The 24,207-nt window shown below is 46.3% G+C and overlaps 2 protein-coding genes across 2 annotated transcripts; one reads left to right on the top strand and one right to left on the bottom strand.

The window, feature by feature from the left end:
- Window positions 1-1,040: 1,040 nt before the first annotated feature.
- Window positions 1,041-5,095, bottom strand: MED21 (mediator complex subunit 21). Its single transcript, XM_014889116.2, has 4 exons — window positions 4,939-5,095; window positions 4,612-4,726; window positions 4,268-4,368; window positions 1,041-2,228 (listed from the first exon to the last, which is right to left on the bottom strand). The coding sequence occupies exons 1-4, from the start codon at window positions 4,978-4,980 to the stop codon at window positions 2,052-2,054; spliced, it is 435 nt and encodes a 144-aa protein (XP_014744602.1). The 5' UTR covers window positions 4,981-5,095; the 3' UTR covers window positions 1,041-2,051.
- A 929-nt stretch (window positions 5,096-6,024) lies between these two features.
- TM7SF3 (transmembrane 7 superfamily member 3) lies at window positions 6,025-23,674 on the top strand. Its single transcript, XM_014889079.2, has 12 exons — window positions 6,025-6,196; window positions 12,009-12,163; window positions 13,949-14,099; window positions 15,214-15,334; window positions 16,068-16,239; window positions 16,546-16,723; window positions 17,663-17,749; window positions 18,159-18,239; window positions 18,934-19,086; window positions 20,207-20,304; window positions 20,870-21,032; window positions 21,491-23,674. The coding sequence occupies exons 1-12, from the start codon at window positions 6,124-6,126 to the stop codon at window positions 21,751-21,753; spliced, it is 1,695 nt and encodes a 564-aa protein (XP_014744565.2). The 5' UTR covers window positions 6,025-6,123; the 3' UTR covers window positions 21,754-23,674.
- Window positions 23,675-24,207: the final 533 nt, after the last annotated feature.

Genomic DNA, 24,207 nt, shown 5'->3' with positions numbered 1-24,207 from the left:
CAAGCTGCAGACTGTGAAAGAGCAGCTGAAGATCTACAACAGCTGGAGTGTTGAAACATGGAACATAGTTATGAGGGAACTTATTTATACCTCTGGTTAAGGTTTACTTCCAAGTAAATCTGTTTGATGTTTAAACACAACTAGAAGAGCTTCCACAGTTAGGCAGTATCAGGCTACAGAAATAGAGCAGTTTTCAAGTATAAAAAAATAGAAGGTTATGAAAAGAACTGTGGTTCCTGAAGATGTACACTGTCTCCCACAATTCCCAAGTTAACAAGTGTGAGGTGATGCACATGTTAAGCTGTAACAGGGAATCTACTATGAAGATCAAATTCCTTTTCCAGCAACATATAAATCTCAATTTAAGACATCTCAGATAAAAAGAAAAAAAGAAATCCACAAAGCTCAAACTTTTTCCTCTTTCTAAGTCCACTAATTCAAAAACGAGGCTGACAGCAAAAATTCACTACACCCTAATCCTAACCATCTTGAGATGTACTGGATGTAGTTTTTCAGGAAAAACAAACAAACAGGCCCCAGAACCGACTTCAAATGAAAGTCTGGCCTCTCAAGCCTTCCCAGGACATGGGCAAAATAAATAAAGGACATGTGGCTTGATAAACTGCCATAGGCCTGGGGCTGTACTGTAGCTTGTTCACTCTCCAGTCATTTTTTCCTTCTGCAAAATCTGATAGTACATGAGTTTCACAACAGCAGACTAAATTTATGGTCACAGATATGCACATTTCATAAAATATTATTAAGCAATGAAACATCAGCCTCATTAAGTACTTCCAGTTTTAGTATTTGTTAGAGGTAGAGGTGCTGAGGAACACCTTTGACTTCTTTAATCCTCAAAACACTGTGCTGTGCTACACTTGTTCTTTCACTGGGGCAGTCAAGTGAGAGTCTGCATCTAATTCCTTAAGGATCAGCATGCTTAAGGTATTTTTGAATTGCTCTGATGTGTCTGGATGTGTTAGCAACGTGTGTAACTTTCAAGTCAATGACAATGTATTCAATATATAGAAACAGGTGGCTTTGATCCAGAAATGAGATCTTATGTGGCAACAAATAACATCCTGCAATAACAAGGCTGGTAACTCAAAACACAAAACGACCAGGTTCAACCCCAAATTCATGCTTTGAACCCTACATTAGCTGCTGGTTGAGCGTTGGGATTTTATTTTAAATATCAAAAGAGACACTAGTATTTCTGTAGTCCTACCACAAAGAGCAAAAATTCATTCTGTGATCAAGTGTGTGAAGATAAAAACACCTCTGCAGAGCACCTTGGGGACAACAGGAATCTTGCTGCTTATGATCACAGCATTGATATGGCAGCCACTGCTTACACTGAAAAGCAACTTTATATGATAAGCTATTTTCAGTTTTCTCACTGCTGATTTTTATCCAGTCATCCAATGCTTCCTCATCACTGCCTGCTTCAGAGGCACTCACCAGTTGAATATAGAATATCAGCAAAAGCAGAAAAATAGCACAAGCAAGAGCAAGTGTCAGTGGAAACAATGAACTCAAAGGCTCATTTGTGAATTACAAATATAATAAAGTCAATATCAGACACCTGCAGGTTTATTACTTTGTAATTGTAATGCCAATGCCTTTCATATGCCCTGTAAAGGGTGGTAAACCAGCCAATCAACATTACCAGTGCTGTTAATTAGAACAGACGACCATCACTGCATTCACAGCATTCATGTGTGTCTGCGGTTTACAAGAAAACATACCATAGTGGGATTAACTTATACAAATACTTCTAATACGTAACAAATTCAACTGAAGTCGTATTTGTGAGCAGAAAGCTCGTTTTAAGTCAAGGAAACACAAATCAATCCACGCAGATCCGGAACAGAGCCTTGTAGAAGCGTTTCTCACACAAAACCCGCAGCCGAGCTTTGCCAAAGGCGCCGCTCCCGACGCGGAGCAGAGCGCGGGGCAGCCCCGGGGAAGGGCCGGGCCAGCGCATCCATTGCCGGAGTATCCAGAGGCGTTCCCGAGGCTCTCGGGCAGGGCCGCGCTGCCCCCTGGCGCTACGAGTCGGGCAGGGGCTGGCTGTGGGTGCCGCTCCGAGTCTTCAGCTGCGACTGGGCGATGTCGGCCAGGGCGCTCTGGATCTTCTCGAGCAGAACATCCCCGCGGTACACGACCTCCTCCAGCCGCGCCGCTGCCTCGTGGTTCTCCTCCTCCAGCCGGTACAGGCTCTCAGCCTTCAAAGCAAAACCGGGATGATGCCCAAAGGTTTTCACATATTCGTAGCTCTACATGCTACTATCACACAGTCCTAGTGTTTTTCCTACTGTTTCCCTCTAGAACAATAAGCTAACCCTTCTAATGCATACTTGGAATTTTGTTTAGTCTCATTTTTATGAAGAAGCCTGACCAGGACGTTTTGTTTTCCAACCAGAATCGGAGAACACACAAGAAATGGGGCAAAGAAGCCCCTGAAACAACTCCAGTGTGGTAGAACGCAGGGAAAACCAGCTAACCAACTAGCCTTCTAATTATTGGACAGTATTTATTAGGTATGCTAATTTGTTAAACTCATAAAATCGTAGGAATCTGATGCTGGGTGTGCCCATGACCATTGGGACACCTGGAAGCTTCCAATAAAGGCCTGCTTGTTTTTTTTTTTTTACTATTTTTACACTGTTGTAAGAGTTTCCTCTTTTGATATTAGGCAACAGGGAAAAGCAAGGATCTTCAACAGAACACTAAAATGACTTTGCTACTCAAGGATGCTGAGGGAACAGCTGGTGCTCCCCCAAAAGAGAAAGGTTCTCTTGTTTAATAGTTGACTGCAACTAATTCACGGATTAGAGCAGAATTTTTACTGTCAGCTTCACCAAAAGGGAACTCAAAGAGGGTAAATTGTGTTAAGCATTTGTGTAGCAGCTCCTTTTATCATTTAAGACAAGACTCAGATCTGAAACATACAGCAAGATAAGCTTAGTGTTAAAAAAGCAGATCAGCCTAAGTACATTTCTATTAACCAAGTATTATCTACCACTTCTCAACAAAACCTATAGTGCATATTTGAAAGCGTTTCAAGCATCTTCAACACCATTTCACTAGCAGAATATTTAATACTGCACCAAATTAAGCAACAGAAAATAAAAATCAAAACTCGAATTCAAGTGATGGAATCCAAGCTAATTTAACTTAAAACCACACCAGACAGAAAGTATCAGAAGTTCTTCATAAAGACAGCAAGAAACTGTTGAAGTATCACCTCTAAGGAAAGCATATCCCTACTGGATAACCAGCTCCTCCTTCTGGAGCACCCTGCTTTGCCCACACCACTGCCACTTTGATAGGATGCTGCTCAGTCATGGAAGAAACTGGAATTTGTCTGCAGAAGGCATTTTATCTTCAGTATTAAAAATGCACTTACAGGAAATTATGCTAGTGCTAACGAGCCCAATTAAGATGTTCAGCAATTACTGTGACTAGCAAAGTTCCCAAATTTAACCTCCTCTCTTTAAAACCAAACGTGATGCCACTGCCAAGTCATTTCTCTTTGGCCCATTCGGTGTCAATCTTTTGTAAAGCACTTTCGAATGGTTAGAGAGTGTCAATGCAGGTTTAAAACTTTCAGGTGATCATCAGGTTTGTCAGGGAAACAGCACTCTGCATCCTTTATGCATTAAAAAAAATACTTGATATAAATACAGCCATTAAGAGTAAAAAAAAAAGGAAGACTCCTTGTTTTTAAAAAGTGATGAAATTATTTTGTGACAGAGCTGAAGAACTTAAAGGACACCCTACAAACTCTTTAACTAGAAACAGTGTGAAAGAACAAAAGACTTCTGTAGTGTTGGCTCTGCAGCTACAAAATGAAATGTCAGGAAATATGAAATATTACCCAAGGGGGAAAAAAATGAATAAAACAATGCACAAAGCATCAGTACTGTTCCATCTGTTCTGTCAGTATCTGAAAAAAAGGGTGAGCAGTTTCCAGTATAGTGGTGGTGTGATAAAACGACCTTTTTTTCTTTTCACATTTTAACAGAAAACTAAGTCTAAAATATTGTCATCGATTAAAATCTTATTTAGAACTAGATGCAAGTTCAGTATTTCCACTAAGCCTACGAAGTACTCATAGGCTACCCTCATGAAAAATTCAGGTTTGTATTAAAATAATTTTTCAATGACGACATGGCTTAGAGATGAAAAAACGTGTTTTAAAAAAAAGGGAGGAATTTTGCCTTCAGGAATGTTCTGATACTGAAATTGGGAAAACTCCTACCTGCAAAGCTGCTGTGGATTCTTCACTGGGCAGGGAATCTATGAGAACATCGATATCCTTGGCAGTGCGAGCGATCAGGGCTGCGAACAGCTGGGCATACTCTGCACAAAACACAGCGCAACTCAGGCAATCAATCACTCAGGGAATTACCGGAATTATTAGAAACAACCACAACTCTGCTGTCACAATATTATGCAGAAAATGCAGCCGACATCCATTCACGACTTATCCTCCATCACCCGACCAGCTACGAGGGCAGTTATTTGCCGAGGCCGGGTCCTGCATTCGGAGCGCGCTGCACCGAAGCCCGTTCGCGTGTAGGAGGCGCAGGCGGCCGGGCTCACCTTCCGTGGGGTTCACGGGCTGGTCCTTGTTTATGGCCGTCTGGATGTTGCTGAAGGAGGCCGGGGGGCCGCACTGCTGCAGCACTCCGATGGCGTTACAGAACTGGTCCGCGAGCTGCCGCCACCAATTAACACCGCGTTAATCACCCTGCCCCGCCGCTACAGCCACCTCCGCCTCACGGCGTACCCCCGCCCGCCCAGCATCCCCGCCATGTATCCCCACACCCGCGGCCGTTCCCCCGGCTGGAGGGCCGCATCCCCGCACAGGCGGCGCAGCCCGCGCCGTGCCCCGCGGCCCCGGGAGAGCGGAGGCAGCGGCCGCCTCACCGAGTTGACGGCGTCCTGCAGCTGTGTCAGCCGGTCCGCCATGGCCGCGCCGCCGCCGCCGCTGCTGCCCCTGAGGCGCGGGCCCGCGGGGCGCGGGCGCCGCCTGCCGGCCGGGAGGAACGGCTGCACACCAGGGAGAATCCGCTCCGAGCGAGGGCGGGTCGGCCTTGGAACGGGCTGGAGTCACCGTCCCTGAGGGTGTTCGAGGAACGATGGACTTGGCACTCGGTGCCATGGTCTGCTTGGCACGGTGGTGTTCAGTCACAGGTTGAACTTGATGATCTCAGAGGTCTTTTCCAGCCTAAGTGATTCCGTTACTGCCACGGCCTAGGCAGCTTTTGCTCTGATCCCAGCTGAAGGCTGCAGGAGTGGTCGGGTGCTCCACTCCAGCCGCGATCTGAGCACAGAAAAGCCAGAGTGTAGTGTTCACAACAAGCCAGATCAGAGCCAGCATTCAGCCTCCGAGCCCAGGGGTTGAAGAATAAACGCCATTTGTGCCAGTCGGTTTGTGCCTGTCTTTCTCATCTCTGACAGCTGGGTATAATGCCAGCCTTCTCCCAGGTGGTCCTTAGAGATCATCTCTTTCCAACCCCCTGCCATGGGCAGGGACACCTTCCACTATCCCAGGTTGCTCCAAGCCCCGTCCTGCCTGGCCTTCGACGCTGCCAGGGATGAGGCAGCCACAGCTTCCTTGTGCCAGGGCCTCACCGCCCTCACAGAGAAGAATTTCTTCTAAGATCCAATCTAAACCTCATCTCTGTCAGTTTGAAGCCATTTCTCTTATCCCGTCACTACATGCCTTTGTAAATAACCCCTCTGTAGCCTTGTCACTTATGCTGTGGGTGCAGCAACGATACAAACTAATCCACCCGAAGTGTTTTCCCCACGGCCCGGCTGGATGAGGATTTTGTTTGCTTGCTCCCGTAGCTGGCAGGTGGGGTCTCTTCACACTCCGGAGTTAAGCCCCAAGTCCCAAACTGGCCGTCCAAACCCCTCGGTGCATTTTTAGGAGTTCCCACGGCCAAACCTTTCCTCCCTGCCCTCCCGCTGGTGCCTGAGGGGGCGGGAGCGGACCCTGCCCCGCCTGCGGCCCGCCCCCAGCGCCCGCCCCCAGCGCCCGGCCCGCCCCAGCCGCCCGGCCCTTCCCCGGCCTCAGCCCCCTTTCCCCGCTCTCTCCGCAGCGCCATGCGGGTCTCGCTTCGCCCTGCGCTGCTCCTGCTGCTGCTGGTGGGGGTCCTGCGCCATGGCGGAGCCTCAGGTGAGGGCGGTGTGAGCCGGGGCGGGGGGTGTGCGGGGCTCTGGCCGCCATTAAGCGGCGGAGGAGCCCGGCTCGTACCGGGAACTGCGGGGCTGTGCCCGGGGGAATGTCCAGCGGCAGTGGCTTGCTGCGGCTGTACAGCCTTTTGGGGTGTCCCCGCTGTCCCGAGGGATGAGCAGGAGTGCGGAGCAAAGCTGCCTGCGGCGCTCCAGAAGCGCTCTGTGTATTCATAGTTGTCTTAATCTTCCGTGCAGACAAGGAGAACCACCCTCTTTTTTCCCCCCCTTTCCCTCCCTATCCGCTTTTTTTTGTTTGTTTATACCTTAATTGCTGTGAACGCTATAATTTTAACTGTTTCATGGCTAATTCGGAATCATTTGAACCGCGCTGTTGCGGGGATGCGGTACAGCTGATGCGGCTGGTGTAGGGTTGCATTCCCGGTACAGAAACAAGGTGGCATTCGCTAGCTATGAACACGAGTTTACATGACAAAGGGAACGAGGTTAAAACCAGTTTTGGTTTTGTTTGCTTGGATATTTCCCCCCCTACCACGTACAGGTGGTCATGGGTTCCCACCACCCTGGCGGATGGTGGGTTGAAAACAACTATCAGTATAAAACTAGGGAAAGGAGCAAAACCTACAATTTGCAGCTTGATTCCTAAAGTTACTTGTTGTCCGTACTGATGCAATCTGACTTTATTTGGCATAGTTTTTTTTGTAGTTTCCTTGTATTCCTGCATATGACTGAAATAGGAGTCCAGAGTTAAGTGTGCTATATTAAGCATAGTTTGGGAAGATTTACAGCAACTTTTTTTTTTTTTTCTGGTTAAACTCTTATCTGTTCAAATAAAGGAAAAAATAAACAGTTTCCTCTCAGAGATAATTCAGAGATAAGCAAGCTGTCCTTCATATTAGGGCTGATATAAGCCTCCTTCTGTTAGTTTTGCTGTATTTTTACACTTGCTTCTAACCACAGAATCATAGAATGCTTTGGGACCTTAAAGCTCATCTCATTTCAACCCCCCCTGCCATGGGCAGGGACACCTTCTACTAGACCAGGTTGCTCATTGCCCCACCTAACCTGGTCCTGAATGAATGAAGCTTAATTGTCCCGAAGGAGACTCTTTGGATACTTTGCAGGGCTGCAGGACAGCTTTTGGAACCATTGGTGTGGAAGGCTTCTCTCTGCCCAAGTCTCATGCCCAAGATCCTAATGGAGAGCCAAGTATTCCCTGTTTCTTGCAGGACTTAAAAGCTTTGGCTGGCACCTGATGGCAAGCAGGTGTGAGAATGAAGGCTCAGGGTTCTTAGACCTCAATGATTATCTTAAAGAATGCTAACAAGCAGTTTGTCTCCTGGACTTGATGAAAATGGGTCATGTGTTGAGTAATTTTTTTACAATATTTAGAAAGGCAAAGCAGCTATGAGACTAAACAAACTGCTTTGCCTTGCACGATTGAGGGTGGAAGGGGAAAGTGTTTCCCTTGTGAGAAGCCAATAAGCTGTGTAATTTGTGTACCAGAGTCTAGCTGATCAGTAGGGCCTTTAAACAAGGCCATTTGCTTAATGGTTCACTGATTTGAAATTGTCTTGTAGTTATTCAGTTGTGGACACCCATTTTGCAGGGATGGGCTCTGCTAACTCCTAATCCTTGAAGATCCCTGCTTCATTTTAAAAGTGCTTATTGGTAAAATCTTTTTACGATGGCCTGTGTTACCTCGCTGGGCTTCTGATAGGGTGCAGTTCCTCAGACTTGGTTTTTGTGCAGAAGTGTTTTTTACATTGTGTTTGTTGCCTTCCAGGGAGCTCTGTCTTCCTGAGGAAGAAGGAGTTCAACTGGCTGTGTTTGCTACATCCAAACCGGGCTGTGTAGTGTTGGAAAAACTAAAGTGAATTTATAGTGTAATAAGGACTGAGCAGTGCTTTTGTAAAGGCAGTTTATCTGGGTGAAACGTGTTTGTGCCAACTGTTTAGTCTATGCAGAGACGATACTTTATAATAAGGAGTTCACACAAAACTCCCTCACTTTTCAGGCTGTAAAAACCTCTAGCCTGGTGAATAGAATAGCCCTCTGGGATGGGAATGGTGCAGATGCTGACAAGCCCCATTCTGTGGCGTCATCTGCTTTAAGCATCAAGCTGTTCTAAGCATGGAGTCTCAGTACACGCACAATCAAAGTTCAGAAACTTTCAGAAATGTTCCTGCTTCTTTTGCGCATGGGGTAGGTGCTGTATTTTTGGGGGAATTCAGTAGTGTGGGAAGACGGAGACCTTGTAGCTGGACTCTCCTATCATCCCTGTCTGCGTGGCCTTACAGGTCTGATAGGATATGGCTCCAGGCTTTATTCTGTTAAGTAACTGTATGCTAATGTTTTTCTTACTCAAACTGGTTGTCAGTCTGAGCTTGCACTTCGTCTTCATTAAATGTCTTCATGTGACTACTTGTTGTTGTACTCCCTGCATTGGAAAGTTCTCCTTAGCTCCTGGAGCTTGCTTACATCAGGTTGTTCTGCATATCCACTGCAAGGTGCTTGGCACCAGTAGAAATGTGTTTTGTCTGACTGCACAGAACCTCTCTGAGGCAAGCATCATGTTTGGGCGTAGCTCTGTAGATGAAGACTTGTGTTTGGGCAGCAGTGGCATTTCTTCAGTTGTGCCAGGTGTAATCAAGAGCCCTGTGTGGTTAACTGCTCCGTGGTGGTGGGCAGTGACATTTAGCTATTGAGCTGGAAATGTGGTTTACTCAAAGCACCAGAGGAGCCAAGAGCTTGGCACTGAATCAGCACAGTGGAAACGGTTCAAGCTGGGTGTAGCCTGTTGGGGAAACTGTGTGTCACAGGGAAGGGATAACAAGTGCAGAGGCTCTGGAGTTGATTGTCTTGTTGTTTAAAGTTAGGAATAAGGACTTTTGATCTCAGAAGAGGTCCAGGAGGTTCTGCCTTCCATGTAAGAGAAAAGATAGCGTGGGGTGACAGAGTGGGCTGTTTGCTCTGTTCAGCAGCTCTGTATGCAGGACTAGCTGTGCTCCAGTTCTGGTGCTGTGTATGGAGTAATACATGCTCAGTGCTGCATTCCTGCTCTGCTGCTGCTCGGTTTCAGCAACGCTGACTTCCTTTGAGCATCTGTTCAGTTGATAAACTCTGTAGTAGTTTGGGTTCCTCTCACGTATCTAACCCAAAATTACTCTCATGTTCAGTGAGTGTTACAGTTCTTCCTACAGGGCAAGGAAGAGGGGTAGCCTGGCACTTTAGAGTGCTCCCAGACCTTCACTGTTGGAAGCAATAAAACAAGCTGGGATGCCTGGATTTTGCTCCTGTCTGTTGCTGACTTGCTGGATCAACTCTCTCACTTGTGAGGTGGTGTTAACTGTGCTGCTGGTCCTGCAGACCTGTCTGGTGGGCCACCTCCAGGCAGAGGGAGCTTGTCCAAAGGAGAAGATTGCATGCTGTGTCGCATTGTGTGGTCATGGAGGTCTCTGTGCCTGTCCTTTTAAGGATGTTTGACAAGACTGAGCTCTCTATGGCTCAGGAAGTCTAATACCTGTCTGGTACTAGAAACAGAGAATTGGGAATAGTAATAGAACCGGTGAACTGTGAGTTGATAATTTAGTCAATTAGTCTTGCTCAGCATCTTCCCTTTCTGTCTCAGTGCAGCAGGAGTGACTTGTTCAGATGACAGAGATAGAGAAGGCTGGAAGGGTGCTGTGGTCTGTGGCTGTGAGCAATTGCTCTTCCAAAAACTTTTTAGAAGGTTCTGTTCCTTTGGAGTGCTTGTCATCTTTTAGGCCTGGCTGGAAGTGTGGTTTGAGGAGCCTGTGAACAGCAAGCTGAGCAATACTTTGTGATGTTCTTGTTCTTCACACTGAGCCTCTTGTGCCCAGACTTTGGGATAATGTGTATCACATGTGCTGTTCTCAGAGCAGTTATGCAAACAGTAAAGCAATATAGAACGCCATACCTTAATTCACCATGCTAATTAAACTTGAGAGAGTGCCTCTGACATTCAGAGTCTCATGATCACACTGACTGCTGACAAATCTGTCCTTATTTATGCAGAGGCCCCTGGGTATGGGTACGGAGTGGAGGTGAGAAACAAGGTGGAGCAATGCAGTTTTTTTGCCCTTGATGTAGATCACACAGAGAATGTGTATGGTTTCAGCTTTTTTCTTGAAAGAGCATCTAAGTGTGAATGTCTTCTGGATCAGGAAGCTCTGCTGAAGGTTTTAAAGAGCAAAGAAAAAATATTTTTCCTGCATTGTAAGCTTTTGCTGTAAATTTCTGAATGGACAAATCTATAGTCTGTGCCTTCTGAATGCTTTTCTTTAGCATTCATACCACTACTTGCATTTCTGGTAGAAATTTTCTGGTGAAAATTTACTGTAGAAACTTCTACCTTAACACAAACTGCAGACGATGGAGCAGAAAAATGGAGAACCTTTCTTCCCTCACAAGTGGCTTATGACCTCCTGTATTTTAGCTGAGGTTTTATTGGTGATGCAGTACTGGTATTGATTGAATTTTGGGAGTGAGCAGGTAAGGATTGAAGTTCCTTCCCTCCACTGTATAGAGTAGAGGAGGCATGAGGGCGGGAGCTCCCCTCTATTTACATATCAAGAAGCAAAGATACTGGCTAATGATGCCAGTTCTTGGCAGGAGAAAGAGAAAAGTAACAGGAAAGCAGCCAGAGAGTACTCTGGGTATAGTTTCAGGTAAGAAAACTGTCCCCTCCCTTGTGAATGGGAGCCTTCCTGTGTCACCAGCAAGTGTCCCTGGGATGGTGCTGCTGGTGACTGTTAGGGAACTTGGCAGTACCAGCCCCTTCCACCAGAGGCAACTTCATCGAAGAAGTGTGTGTGTTCAGGCTTGGTAAGTTTTAGCTCTGTTTGGGTACAGAGGCAGGCAGAGGAATTCAGGGAAAAGCCTGGAAGGCATTGTGCAGTCTGGCTGCAGCCATCAACCAAAGAACATTTGTGGCTTCTGTGTGGCTGCTTTGTTTTCCTCCCTTGGCATCCCCTGTCCCTGCAGAACCCAGCACAGGGAGAAGCCAGGCTTGCTTGCAGGACCTGAATGACAAGCCAAAGCTTATTCTCAAAGATCTTATATCCTAGGTCATGTGGTTCTCTTTAAATTAAAATGACAGTGGATCATGGGGTTAATGTTCATTATAAGAAGAAATGGTCTAGGTTGTGTCCAGGAAAAATTAGGCAGAGTTTTAGGTCTAGAGATGGGGATGCAGCAGTCCTAATGATTAAAACCATTTGGCAGCAAAAAACATGGAATAGCTGAAAGTGGGTAAGTGTATGTATGTAAACTACAGATTTGACTCTGTCTTCTGGAACTTGACTCCAATTCTCATGGTGTGTAGGAATTCATCTGGAAGGTCTGATGGCTATTGTGCAAGTTGGCTGGCTGATACAAACATGTATCAGTATGCCTGTATCTGCCAAAGATCAGGCAGTCCTCAGTATCTTCCTTTACTGACTTTTTGGAGTATAGGTGGCTGGTTGGCTGAGCTGGTGATCTCAGCTGTATCAAATCCTGACTTGTGGCAGGAAGCCCTGTCCCTGTGCTCAGGTGAGTGCCAGGCTGCAGGGCAGGTACCCTGGCTGTGCCTGTATCTGCAGGTACAGCTCTGTGTGCAGCAGTCTCTGAAAGAATGGTACAGCTCACAGGATGAGAGCAGCACAAAGTAATATCCTGCTCTGCTCCCAGCTGACTAATACTGGGCTACTGGAAACTTCCAGGCTTCCCTCGTAATTGTTTCCCTCTGGACCAAAAAAACCCTGTATCTTCCTTTTTTTTCCATACTGCAGGTCTTCTTGAGCTCTCCTTGGGAAAATTCAGAAATGTGCTACTTAACCAGACCAGTCCAGTGGAGGCTGTAATCAGGAACATTGCCAGCAATGTGACTGTGGTTATTTTTCAAGTGCATGCCCAGCAGAGTGATGTGGTGATATCCTTTGATAAGGTAAGAGTGTCACTTCTGTTGAGTGCTGCCTCCCTTTCAACAAAGGACTTGGCTCTGCTTCATGTAGGACTATTGAACTGAAGCTGTATAAATAGAGTGTCTTTTACCTGCTTGGCTTTTAGACAGTGTTACTGTAGCTTCAGAAATCCTTTCTTGTACTTATATGTCATAGCTGCTATGACTGAATGCTGAAGGCAAAATGTTTCAAGGCTCTTTATTTGGTGGAAGTGATGCTTTTGTCATGTGACTCTACTGACTGTTGTCCATCAGCTTGTTATATTAAAACCAGATCTGTGTAAGTGTTTGCCAGATGCCCCATACACGATCACTTTGGGATGTTTAGTGGTCTGCTGTTCCCATGGCTTGGGTTGAACCACTGCAGATAGGATGTGTTGTTATCCCAGCTCCTTGTCCTGAATCTAGTTCTCCTTTGGTAACACATGGAGAAATTCTTCCACATACTCCAGTGAAAGCTGCTACTTCTAAACAGGAATAAAAACATCCCTGCTGCTATACCTTGCATCCCAGTAATGATGGGACAAAATGAGCCTAATCTAAAATACTGATTTTCGTTGTTGTGATGCTGGGAGGCATCTGATATTTGATATTTGAACAGAACGTTGACTAAGCTGAAGGTGGTTAGATGGAGGTCTGGCAGCTGCAATCCAGTTCCCCTCTCTCCACCAACATCTTTCAAATCAGAATGTACTGAGTGCCAAGAAGTATCCTGGGAAGCTTAATGAATGACCTGTAACACAAGTCGCCCAGCTCAGCCATCCTTGTAGTGGTGAAACAGCCAGCGTTACAGGGCTGAGGCATTACTGTTAGACCTGTTCAGTCTTTGCTTGCCTTTGGTAGAATCCTCTGCAGCCAGTTCAAATCCTCTTTGCATTCATGGGCTTTACCAGGCCAAGGGCAGTGATGCATAAATGCAGCTGTACTGCTTTTAGGGCTGGCCTGCCTCTAGAAATATGAACTTGAGCCAGACCTTGAAGTCTGCCAGGTCCAGTGTGCTTCCTTACAACGTTGCCTCAGGTAACTGTGGCTGCCTTGGCCAAAGGCACTTTCCATGCTGAAAATGTGGCTGCAGGTCGGCTGGTTGTTCCAGCTGTGAAGCTGTGATACTGTCATTGCTGCCTGATCTTTCCTCAAGAGCCCTGGTTCTGGAAGGGATGGTGATGCTGAGGATTGGGTCAGTAACCTAAATTTTGGCCTGGCCCCAAAAGCATTTGGCACTGTTGGTGTTAAGGCAGCTGTCATACAGTCATCTCTGTTCTGGTGGAGATAGGAAGTGCTGGTTCCAAAACACTTCCTTGCTGCCATCTCACAACATTTTTACATTTTTGCTGGTCAATCCATTGCCAGAACTACTAGCTAGATTTCTCTGCAACTTGCTTGTGATTGTCAGCTCTTTAGTAGTCCCACACTTACCACTTGTGTCTCTGAGCCTGGGCCAGGCAGTGTGTGGTGCCAGAGCTCCCTTTTTTCACCAGCTAGGGATGCCATCCAGAGGGACCTTGACAGATTGAGAGGTGGGCCTATGCAGACCTCATATACTTCAGCAAGGCCAAGTGCAAGGTCCTGCATGTGGAGCTGGACAATTTCAAGCACAAATACATTTTGGGCAGAGCCTGATCTGTTGTAACTGGTACCGATGTGTGTGCCTGGCAGGTTTGTGGCAGGAATAGCCTCCTGTGATATTATCAAAATACAGAAATATTATCAAACTGTGATAGAAATCTTCTCAAGAGGAACTGCTTGTTTCTGTAACTTGTTTCTGTGCAGACTCCGTCGGAGAACAGCTCAGGAGTTGGGGTAGACAAAGGGCTGGTGTCCATCCTTCGCCCTGAGCAGACCGTGTGTACGTGGTACCTGCGTGCCCTGCGTGCTGGCCAGGTGCTCAGCACTGCCATCTCCATTCCCTACATGGAGAAAGGTACGTGCTCAGGGGAAACCAGCTCTGCTCAGGCGAGTCATCTGGGAATGGAGTGTTGATCTTTCAGTCTTACATGGTGGAAATCTGATGGAGATACCAGAAATTCTTTTGAAATGGGCTGAAAAAGTTTTTATTGTCACTGCTGAATTGTGAGTTGTGTATAGGATGTACTCTATGGTCCTGCCATGACTTAAGCCTTAGAATAGAAAACTGCTGTGCATGTGATCATGAAGTCACCAACCTGTTTGGATTGGAAGGGGACCATAAAGAACATCCAGTTCCAGCCCTGTGCCGTGGACAGGGACACCTTCCACTATCCCATGTTCCCCAGATCCCCATGCAGCCTGGCCTTGGATACCTCTAGGGATCCAGGGGCATCCACAGCTTCTCGGGGCAGCCTGTGCCAGGACCTCAGCACCCTCACAGGAAAGAATTTCTTCCTCATATCCAGTCTAAAACTACCCTTCTTCAGCTAAAGCCATTCCTCCTTGTCAGGTCACTCCAGGGCCTTGTCAAAAGTTTCTCTCCATCTTTCTTTAGGCTCCCTTCAGGTATGGGGAGGCTGCTGGAAAGGTCTCCACAGCGCCTTCTCCAGGCTGAGCAACCCATACTCTGAGCCTTTGTTCATAGGAGAAGAGCTCCATCCCTCTGGTCGTCTCCATGGTCCTCCTTTGGACTAACTCCAGCAGGTCCACATCCTTCTTGTGTTGGGGTGGAGAGCAGAGGGGCAGAACCTCCCTTCCTGGCCCTGCTGCCCACTGCTCTTTGCATGCAGGATGCTGGTGTCTGTCTGGGCTGTGAGCACACGTTGCTGGGTCATGTCAAGCTTCTGGTCAGCCAACATCCCCAAGTGCTTCTTGTCAGGGCTGCCCTCAATCCATTCCCCACCCAGCACAAGTGTTTGTGCTTGGGATTGCCCTTAGCCATGTGCAGGACTTGGCAGGAGCTTCCATTCCAGCACTCCAGTCACTGGAGTCACCCATGTGTGGAGACCTGCCAGGCTGCAGTGAAACCCTTTTGCTGCCTACAGAGCCAGATTCTGATGTTTTTCTGTGCTCAGCAAGCAGATTGTGCCTGCAAGTGCATAACTGCTCTTATCTTCTCTGTGTTCTAGATCCTATTCCTGGGGGCTGCAATCTAGAATTTGACTTGGAAGTGGATCCAAATATTTACCTGGACTACACGTTGGTTGATATACACATCAAGTTTGCCCCTGCAAACTTGGGATATACCAGGTGTGTGGAAAGCTTCAGTGCACTGAGCAAGACCTTTTGTCCTGTGTTTGGTCACAAGGCTAAAATAAGACCCTGCTGTAACAGCTGAACCATCCAGCTGCTGGCAGGAATCTTGTTCACTGCAACAAATGTAAATGGGGAAAAGGAGGAGGGGAAGAGGTACTGCATGAGAGAGATAAAAGTTGAGAGTTGCATCTTGTGGGGGAGGTTATGCAATTTCAGAAATGTAAGCAGTCAGTAAATACTGGGTCTTTCCATTCCTTGTAACAGCTTGTTTGAGGAGCAATTGTGTGTTACAGCCAGTTTTATTTCTTTACTAGTACTAAAGCATGATAATGACCCAGAGTTTTGTTTAACTTGAGACTTCAAAGCATTATTTCCTGAGTGGTGCCTGGTGTCACAAGTGATAGGCAGGGAGTGGGGAAGACTGTTCAGAACTGCATGGAAAGACAAACAGTAACATTGTGGTCTTTGGTTGTTGTGGCCTCTTGGAATTCTTATTATGGCAATTCATAGGAAGCCTCTGTAAGTGTAAAGGCAGGTACCAACCACCTGTGCCAAGGTGGTTCTGTGTGATGCTGCTGTGCTCACAAATGCAGGCCAGCTTTGAGTTAGCTGCTGCTGTGCACCTCTAAAGAGTAGAGGTAAAAGAGTGGACAGGTAACTGCCGGAAACTCATGTTAAGGTCTGGGGCCTTGTGCTGGGCACGTGGCTGATGTGCTTTTCATTGCAGAGGAGCAAACCCCCCCTCCTGTGACTCAGGGACTGGCCAGAGCTCACGGTGGCGGCTGCGCTATGATGTGTACCAGTACTTCCTGCCCGAGAATGACCTGTCCGAGATGGTGCTCATGAGCCACATAAGGAAAATGTCCGGGGTGCAGAGCATCAAAGCCAACGGCATTAAGGTGAGCCCCAGGCACTGGGTACCAGCCATGTGGCAGTGGTGCTCTCTTGTTCTCTCCTCCCCTGTGCTTACCTGCATGGAGGGGAGACATAAGCAGGCTCTCTGGCCCTGCTGAGGAGTGGAATGGCAGCCTTGCCTGCCTCAGAGGCCAGACCTGGACAAGTAGGTTGGTAGGGAACCTGAGCTGTGCCCTCAGGCAGGGAGGAGAAACAGGAGTGGGAGAATCTTCCCCTGTCAGAAAACACAGTGGTGCTGGAGGGAAGGGTTCCATCCTGTGAGCCTTTAACACAGATACTTCCTTTTCCAGATGCTTACGCTGACAGCTGATGACAAGACCAATGTCTACTTCTCCTCACTTCCTGGGCAAGGTGTGATCTACAATGTCATAGTGCAGGATCCTCTTTGGAACACTTCTGCTGCATACATACCTGTGCATACATATGCCTGCAGCTTTGCTGACCTGGTGGATAACTGCTCTTCTCTCAGTAAGTTGGGAATTGTATGTCCTTGCCAACTCCTCTGTTGTGCTCCAATGTGCTGAATGTGATTTAAGATTATTTTTTCAATGTGTGCAGGAGATCTTTGTTTTACATTGTGTATATTTTGTTATTTTATGGTGAAGTCTGCTTGTTGATTGAGGAGAAAATCTAGAATGATCAAGTAAGACTAAGGAGAACCATTAGCAATTAAAGGTTTAACTTAATGGCAGTTTAATATGTGGCTTGCAAATGTAACTCTGAACTCTGTAGTGCCACCCAACTTTGTCCATTTCAACTGGATGCATAATTTCAAATAATTTGTAGGACTACAGATGCTGGATGTGAAGTTGAGGTAATAAATAGATTAGGCAGCAGCCAGATTTTTTTAACTGTGCTGGTGCTAGCCGGAATCAGTTGCCTGCAGGTATTTTGAAAGGAGGCAGTCATCTAAAATAAAAATGAAGATAATGTCGGCAGTAGTGGAGTGGCTACCAAGTCATGCTGCTTTGTACAAAGCTATATAATGATGGAATTTGAGCAGAAACAGCAAAGCTGCCATTCCCATTATGAATGCAGAAGGGACATGAGTAATTGGTAGAATTTGGTTCATAAAGTAAGATTTGTTTTCATTATTTTCTTATATACTGTAACACAAGTGACTGTTGTCAAACTGAGTGTTGTCCTATGACAATGTGACAAATTCCCTAGGCTAAACCTCTCTAATTCAGAGCACATGGAAAATAACTTCTTAATCGGTCTGGGCCTATTTCAGTGTTCTGTTGAAGATCCTACCGAGTCAACTGTTAGTTCAGGCATTGCAGATCTGACAGAGTGGCAGCTCTCAAGTTGTCACTAAAGCTTGTGACAGCAACCTGACCTTACCTTAATCTCTTTGTTGGGACTACTAGGTGGAATGCTCTACTAAACTTACCTTTCTTCTTGTAGGTAAACTGTCTACCAAAGTATTCTTCACTGCTTTTGCTGTTCTTGGTCTTTTCACCTGCTTTTTTGGACACAGGTTCTGGAAAACAGGTACTGAATATTTAATCTCATCTTGTAAGTCTGGTTGGAACTTAATAAATGTTACTCTGTGTAACTTAGAATGGTGGTGTTATTACCAAGATTCACTTGATAGTGATGGTGTGCCAGTTAGGTCTGCTCCTTTTCTTTTATAGGCTCTGAGCCTTTAAGCTCAGAGCAGAAGTTTCTGGGATGCAAAGAATAGAAACCTAGAACTAGGGTGCATGCTGGGCAACATAGCTATAAATACGTAATTTTGGACTATCTATAGTGCTTGAGGACAGCCCTGTCGAGAATAAAATGTTCTGTCTCCTTTTGTGAGCTGCTGTGTACCTTCTCCATTGTAATGTGAAGATGTTTGAAGATCCACTGAAGTGGGCTTGGTATGAAACTTGCTAAATACTTTTTCCTTCTTCTCTAGACTTATTCTTCATGGGCTTCATTGTTGCAGCATTCATCTTCTTTGTATTCATTACAAGGGTAACTGGCCTTAGTTATGATGGTGAGTAGATGTTCCAGGATATCCTGTGCTCTTCCCAAACTCTTGTTAGGAACCCTTCAGGTACAATCTCAGTTGTGCTGTTGGCCAGCCACAAGAAGGATGATGGCAGGATGACTGAGCTCTGATTGTCATAATAGCTGAAAATGCAACAGAGTAAAGTGTTTCTTCCAGCATCACAGCGATGTGGAATTAATAGCTGGATTTAATTTCAGTATCTATCCAAGGAAGATAAGAGGTGTTTGGAAAGTCTGGAAGTTTACAACATGCTTTCTTCCTACTTTCACGAAGCCTGGACCTCTGTTTCAGATCAAATGCAGGTTTATCTGTAAAATGGAAGTAGATGGTCTGTGCCCAGCTTGTTAGACTAGACAGAATTAGTTCTTTGTGTCTGTCCCATCTTGTAGAATTCATTTTTGATACATGAGCAGTAGCTGTAGCCACCTGAACTCCCTGGGAACTGATGTACACAGTACCAGGGCCTCCATTCCAGCCCCCCTGCCACTCTTTCAGCAGCACATCCCCAGCTGCAGGCTGGCATCTAAGTGAAGTGCATGAAGCACATTCTGATAGTTTTATTTATTGCCTCATGCAAATTCACTTTAAAAAGCCAAACAAGCACATAAATAAAGCTGCTGAACATGTTTCTGCAGGAACTGAAGTTTCCAGAATGCTGGAATTTTCTCTTCTCTTTCAGTGCGTCTTATTTTGACAGCAGTGGCTGGAATTATTGGAGGCCTGCTCTTGGTTGTGAGCTGGTGGAGATTTGGCTCTGTCCTGCTCAGCATGTTTGTTATTGGACTTGTGTTGGGATTTCTCTTCTCCTCAACGCTCTTCTTTACTCCCCTAGGTAAGCACTGGAATCCTCTGCTTGGTGAGTGCTGTGTTCCTGCTGTGCTGCAGGCACACTGCAAGGCTCAAGAGTGAATGGCACTCTCTGGTTTATATTAGTGGGATATTTAACTTTCCCTTTCCAGTGCTGGGAGGAATAGAGATGTACCTGAAAGCTTCTTTCAGCTGCACTGGAATTAAAACTACTTGGGGGAAAGGAAACTGATTGTTTTGCAGAGAGCTTGGTGACTCTTCCTTCTTAAACTGTGTGCCATCTCTATAACACCAGCTCTACTCCAGGCATGTGCTTGATTTCTTGTTCTCTGTCCAGAACAAATCCCAGTAGAAAATCTACAGTCTAATTTGAAGGCTTCAGGCATAAAGGCCTTAGACAAATTGCTTAAAAGCCAGTAAGCCTGCTGAGCTGGAGTCCCTCTGGGACATCAGAGCATCAGCTATACTTTATTGTACTTTGCAGTCTCAAAACTTCTCTTTTTAAGGTCCTTTGCTAGGACAGCTTTTCATCCTCCAGTCCAGTTTGACTCAAGCCATGATTCTGTGATAATCCATGCAGTCTCTGATTGCTCTTCATTAAAGTGAAGCAGTGACTCAGCTGGAGGTCAGCTTGTCCCCTCTGGTGAATCCACAGGCCTTAGAAGGCAGGGGGAGCAAAGAAGGGTTTGAGTGATTTAATTTTCCTAAAGCCCAGAAGAATTTGTTACATGGTAGTGTTGTGATGGCTACATTTGCACCATACTCTGGAGTCAGATGCAGATTGTTAGCTTAGAAACCCGTAGAGGCAACAAAACAGCTTCTTACTGGGCAGCAGTATTCTGGTACTTCTAATTCTTACCAGGTAAGGAACGTGTACCTTGTCAAAAATCTTTGTTCCATGGACAAGATCTGCTGTTCTAGCACAGAGTACAGGACCTGTGCTCGACTGGGACAGTTTTTCTGTTCCTGAGTAACTGTTCCAATACATCTTAAACAGTCAGGATTTGCGCTCAAAAGCTGGGCTTCTCAACAATGTACTCCAGGTATTTCTGAATGTACAGAAGTTTGAGGGGAAAGAAGCTGACTCCCAAACACTTGTGAAAAAAGAAATGTTTCCCTCACTGGTAAATGTGTTGTCTTGGCAGGAGACTACAGGGTCTTCCGTGATGATGTGGTGTTCTGGGTGACCTTTACTTGTGTAGCCTTGATGATTCCGGTGCTTTTTGTTGGCTGCCCAAGAATTGTAAGTAACTGTGCTGTCACCTCAGAAGGAGGGAGGGAGAAGGGGGTGTCAGACTCCTTGATGCAAAAGGTTGTCCTATAGAATATGTACAGAAAACTCAGCACAGCTTTGTGAAGATCAGCACAGGGCCAGTTGCAGGCAGTTCCTGTTCAGCCCTAATTGTGCTGAATGGTCCAGAAGCAAAGGAATGACTTGTAGTTTTACAAGCAGCATCCACTCAAACCTGCCTTTATTTGACTTGTTCTGTCTTATCAGCTTGGCTGGATAACAGATGTGTGCAGCTGATTTATCACAGAAGAACTGATAAAAATTACAAAATACTTGTCCAGAGAAGCTGTGGCTGCCCCATCCCAGGCAGTGTTCAAGGCCAGGTTGGACAGGGCTTGGAGCAACCTGGGATAGTGGAAGGTGTCCCTGCCCATGACAAGGGTTTGGAACTGGATAGGCTTTTAGGTCCTTTTCAATCCAGGCCATTCCATGATTCTGTGATTCTATTGTCTTTGGGGAGTGGGGAATAAAGAGTGTTAATCAGTCTCCTAAAGCTGTGGTTTTTCTCCCTGTCTAGCTGAACATCCTGGCTTCTGGAATAGTGGGCTCTTACACGGTGATCCTGGCCATTGCTTGTTACGTCTACACAAGCCTTTCTTACATCACCTTAGACCTGCTCAGAAGGGTCCTCAACAATTACTTCAGCAGAGCTTACACCAATGTGCCTTTTCAAAAGAATGGTGAGTCCTCCTGAGACTTATTCTCTCTTTAAGGACGAATCACTGCCTCTTTGGTTCTGTTGTAAACTCTGAGCAAGGGCAGGAAGGAGATGGAAGGAGAACACAGTACAGTGTGAGATTTAATGTCCACATGAGAAATTCTAGTCCTTCAAAAGCAATACTCAGTAGACTCGAAGGCAGGAGCCTTCCTGCAGGTTGTGACAAAGGCCCTTGTGAAAGGTGCTGCTCAGACTTGGGCTGGCAGCTTGCTGAGGACTGTTCAGAGTGGGCAGTCAAAGGCCTAATACAGGGAAAAGACTGTTCCCAGCTCCCTGTGTGTCTCTGCATGGAATCACTCTGGACATCTGATATGGGGATGATACTTCATTCTTTTCTGTCACTAAACTAGTTCAGTGTTTTCGCTTGGGAAAGCAAGGAATGTTCTGCTTTGCTACAGAAATCTGTTTCTCTTTTTCCAGACTTCATCATCCTGTCAGTGTGGGCAATGCTGGCCCTCAGCGGGGTCACTGTGCAGCTGCGCCGGGAGAGGAGTGAGGTGCCCTTCCCACCACATCCCTATCTCACCTGGAAGAGGGAAAGGGAGCGTAGAAGCACTAATGTCTTAGACCCCAGCCATCATATCCCTCCCCTGAGAGAGAGGATCCACAACAAGCTGCTGCATATCAAAGAGTTCTTCCAGAAAGACCAGCCAGCCGGGGAGAGAACTCCACTGCTTCTGTAACTTGCCAAATAACTGGTGGGAATGGAGAGGGAGGATTTGGGAATGGTGAGATGATTACCAGCAACCAGCCAGTGGTGCAGGATTTACCACTGCTAATTTGTCCTGCTGAATAAGAGATTGCTGCTTGCCCAACTTGGCAGAGCAGTTACCTGTCCAGTACACTACATGCTGTTTGTGACTGCTCTGTGGCACACTCTGCCTGCTGCAACCTGCTTGTGTCCAGCTGTGGAATTCTGTACTTGTGGTCAAGGACAGGCATTGATCCCATGGGGTCTACTTTGCTCTTTGGGTACATGAAATATCAACCAGGCCTTGGAAAGCAACCTCCTGTTCGTTCCCTTCATGTGGAAATGTCTGCTGAGGCAGTGCCCAACTCGCTCCCAAGGGGGGGCAGCCTGTCCAGCTGTGAGGGGAGGGACAAGGACTGGGCATACAAGGCGTTCTTCCAGCAGGAACTGAGCATCTCCTCCTAAAACAGGTACAAAACGTGTGGCTGCAGACACACTGGTTTCCAAGAAGTGTTACTGAACCTTGCAAGCTGAACTGAGTGACTTGAACTGAAACTGCACTGAGTTAACTGTTGTACATGTGCACTGTGGGGCTCGGGAAGGGGACTGGTCTGAGACAAGACTTTTTCCTTCACTGTTGGGTGGTTCTGTAGCAAACTGGTCATCTGGTCTCTGTACAGAGATGGCTGCTAAGAGAACACAAGAGGTTTGTCTCTCTGTTTGCTTTCTGAACAGCCTGTGTCTTGTTTCTGCTCTGGTATAGTATCTTTTTTTGATGGTGCTGTCATAAAAGAAAAAAGTAAATAAGCTCTTTGTAGCCAATGGTAATTTTTTTCCCTGGAGTTGGATGGAACACTAATTCTTTATTTTTAGTCATCTTTTAATTTTGCCTTTAAGGGGTGAAAACAGCATTTAGCTAGCAAGATACTAACCATGAATCTTGCTGACTGAATGTGTTCCTTACCTATTTGAATTGCATCTGCCCAAAGCAGGATGTAGTATAAAAACAGATGAGGGACCAATCTCCTGTGATGGCTTTATGGTCTTCCTTAAACCGCAAGAGCCATTTTCAAAATGTCAACTGGAGAAATGTGTTTTTGGCTTATCTCAAGGAGACCTGAAGGTGTTTTACCTGTGCTTGTCCCTTGGCCCCATCCTGGTCTCCACTGGGGGGAGACCACGGTCTGTCATGCACTGGAGGATGGCTCAAGTCTCACATCCTGTACCTTGGCACAGGCTATGGTGACTCTTCCTCCTTCTCACTGTGTCTGAGCCTTCAGTGAGGCAGCCAAGTGCACAGTCCTGCCTGTATGAGGTGAGTGGCTGCTCAGCTGCCTGCATGGAGCCTCCATAAGGGAATTCCCCAGGCGTGGAAGCTTAAGCTCTCAGCCACCACTTTAAATTCTTGGTAGGAAATCTCTGAGAAACAGCTCTTCCTGAGGAAACTAGCAAAATAACTTTTTCTGGGAATTTAGTTAAAACACCCTGGCATAGACAGGAATGAATGACTTTTAAATGGCTTTTCTTTAAGGAGAGCTCAAAGACAGTGTCTGACATGACTAAACCCTTCTGATGTTTAGAGACAAATCCCATCATTGCTCGGAGCTGTACCATCTGCCTCAAACAGCAAAGCAAGGCTGAAATCCTGCAGTTTGGGTCTTGTTTCCCTGTGCTGTTGTGTGGCACGTGGGGTAAACAAGGAGCTCTTCCCTGGGTCTCTGCCCATCCTCCCTGCACTGATTCTGAGCACGTCTCTGCCATGTGTAATGGCAAGCAGCAAACCCTTCTGTGGTATAGAAATGCTCTTAAACTGTTTACCTTGGTGGGTTTTTATAACTGCTGCGATTAACATTGTGCAAGAAACAAGTCTAATTTTCTATATCTTTTATAATAAAGATGTCTTTTCAATGATACTTTTACAGTTTAGCCTCTGCCTTTCATCTTATAAGGGAGAGTTTGCTTTGAAAAATATTTTTCTGGCCTAGGGCTGGGGTGGGGGAGCTTGGCTGGCGTTGCAGTGACACCCAGAGGCTGAGAGTGTGCCGTGTGCTCTGTGCAGCCACCGAGGGAAGTGCATGGTCCAGAGAGGCTTTTTTTGAGAGCTTTGTTGGATGAGGCCCTAGAGAACAAAGGAATGGTTGTCATCCCCTTCTTGCCTGAAAACTGGTCTGCAAGATCACACAGGAATCTTCTAGCAGAAGTGGGCTTTGAACTTTTTTTGATGAGATCCTGACTTGGAGATTGTTTCCTTTTTTTAGTTCTGCCAAGAGATGGTTCAGGAATTTTCTTCCATAATCCCTAAGCCACAGTGAGTAATAGTGGTGATGATCAGAATACATGAACTGATCCATTGCAGTGTTGAAGGGGTATTTTCAAGGCTTTTTCTGTGTACCCCTTGAGGTCCAGGGTGAGATCTGTTTAAGGTCTCTTTAAGGTCCCTTCCAGC

This window comes from Sturnus vulgaris, chromosome 5, assembly GCF_052056855.1.
Source record: "Sturnus vulgaris isolate bStuVul1 chromosome 5, bStuVul1.hap1, whole genome shotgun sequence".
NCBI lineage: Eukaryota > Metazoa > Chordata > Aves > Passeriformes > Sturnidae > Sturnus > Sturnus vulgaris.
Note: the sequence above shows the minus strand (reverse complement) of the source record. Positions and strands in the feature narration are given on the sequence as shown.

Coding starts and splice junctions, on each gene's coding strand:
- MED21 (XM_014889116.2), bottom strand. CDS start 4,980: ATGGCGGACCGGCTGACACAGCTGCAGGACGCCGTCAACTCG. Junction 4,369..4,611: donor GCCCGTGAACCCCACGGAAG/GTGAGCCCGGCC, acceptor TGTTTTGTGCAG/AGTATGCCCAGCTGTTCGCA. Junction 2,229..4,267: donor AATCCACAGCAGCTTTGCAG/GTAGGAGTTTTC, acceptor TTTGCTTTGAAG/GCTGAGAGCCTGTACCGGCT.
- TM7SF3 (XM_014889079.2), top strand. CDS start 6,124: ATGCGGGTCTCGCTTCGCCCTGCGCTGCTCCTGCTGCTGCTGGTGGGG. Junction 14,100..15,213: donor CATTCCCTACATGGAGAAAG/GTACGTGCTCAG, acceptor TCTGTGTTCTAG/ATCCTATTCCTGGGGGCTGC. Junction 16,240..16,545: donor TCAAAGCCAACGGCATTAAG/GTGAGCCCCAGG, acceptor TTCCTTTTCCAG/ATGCTTACGCTGACAGCTGA.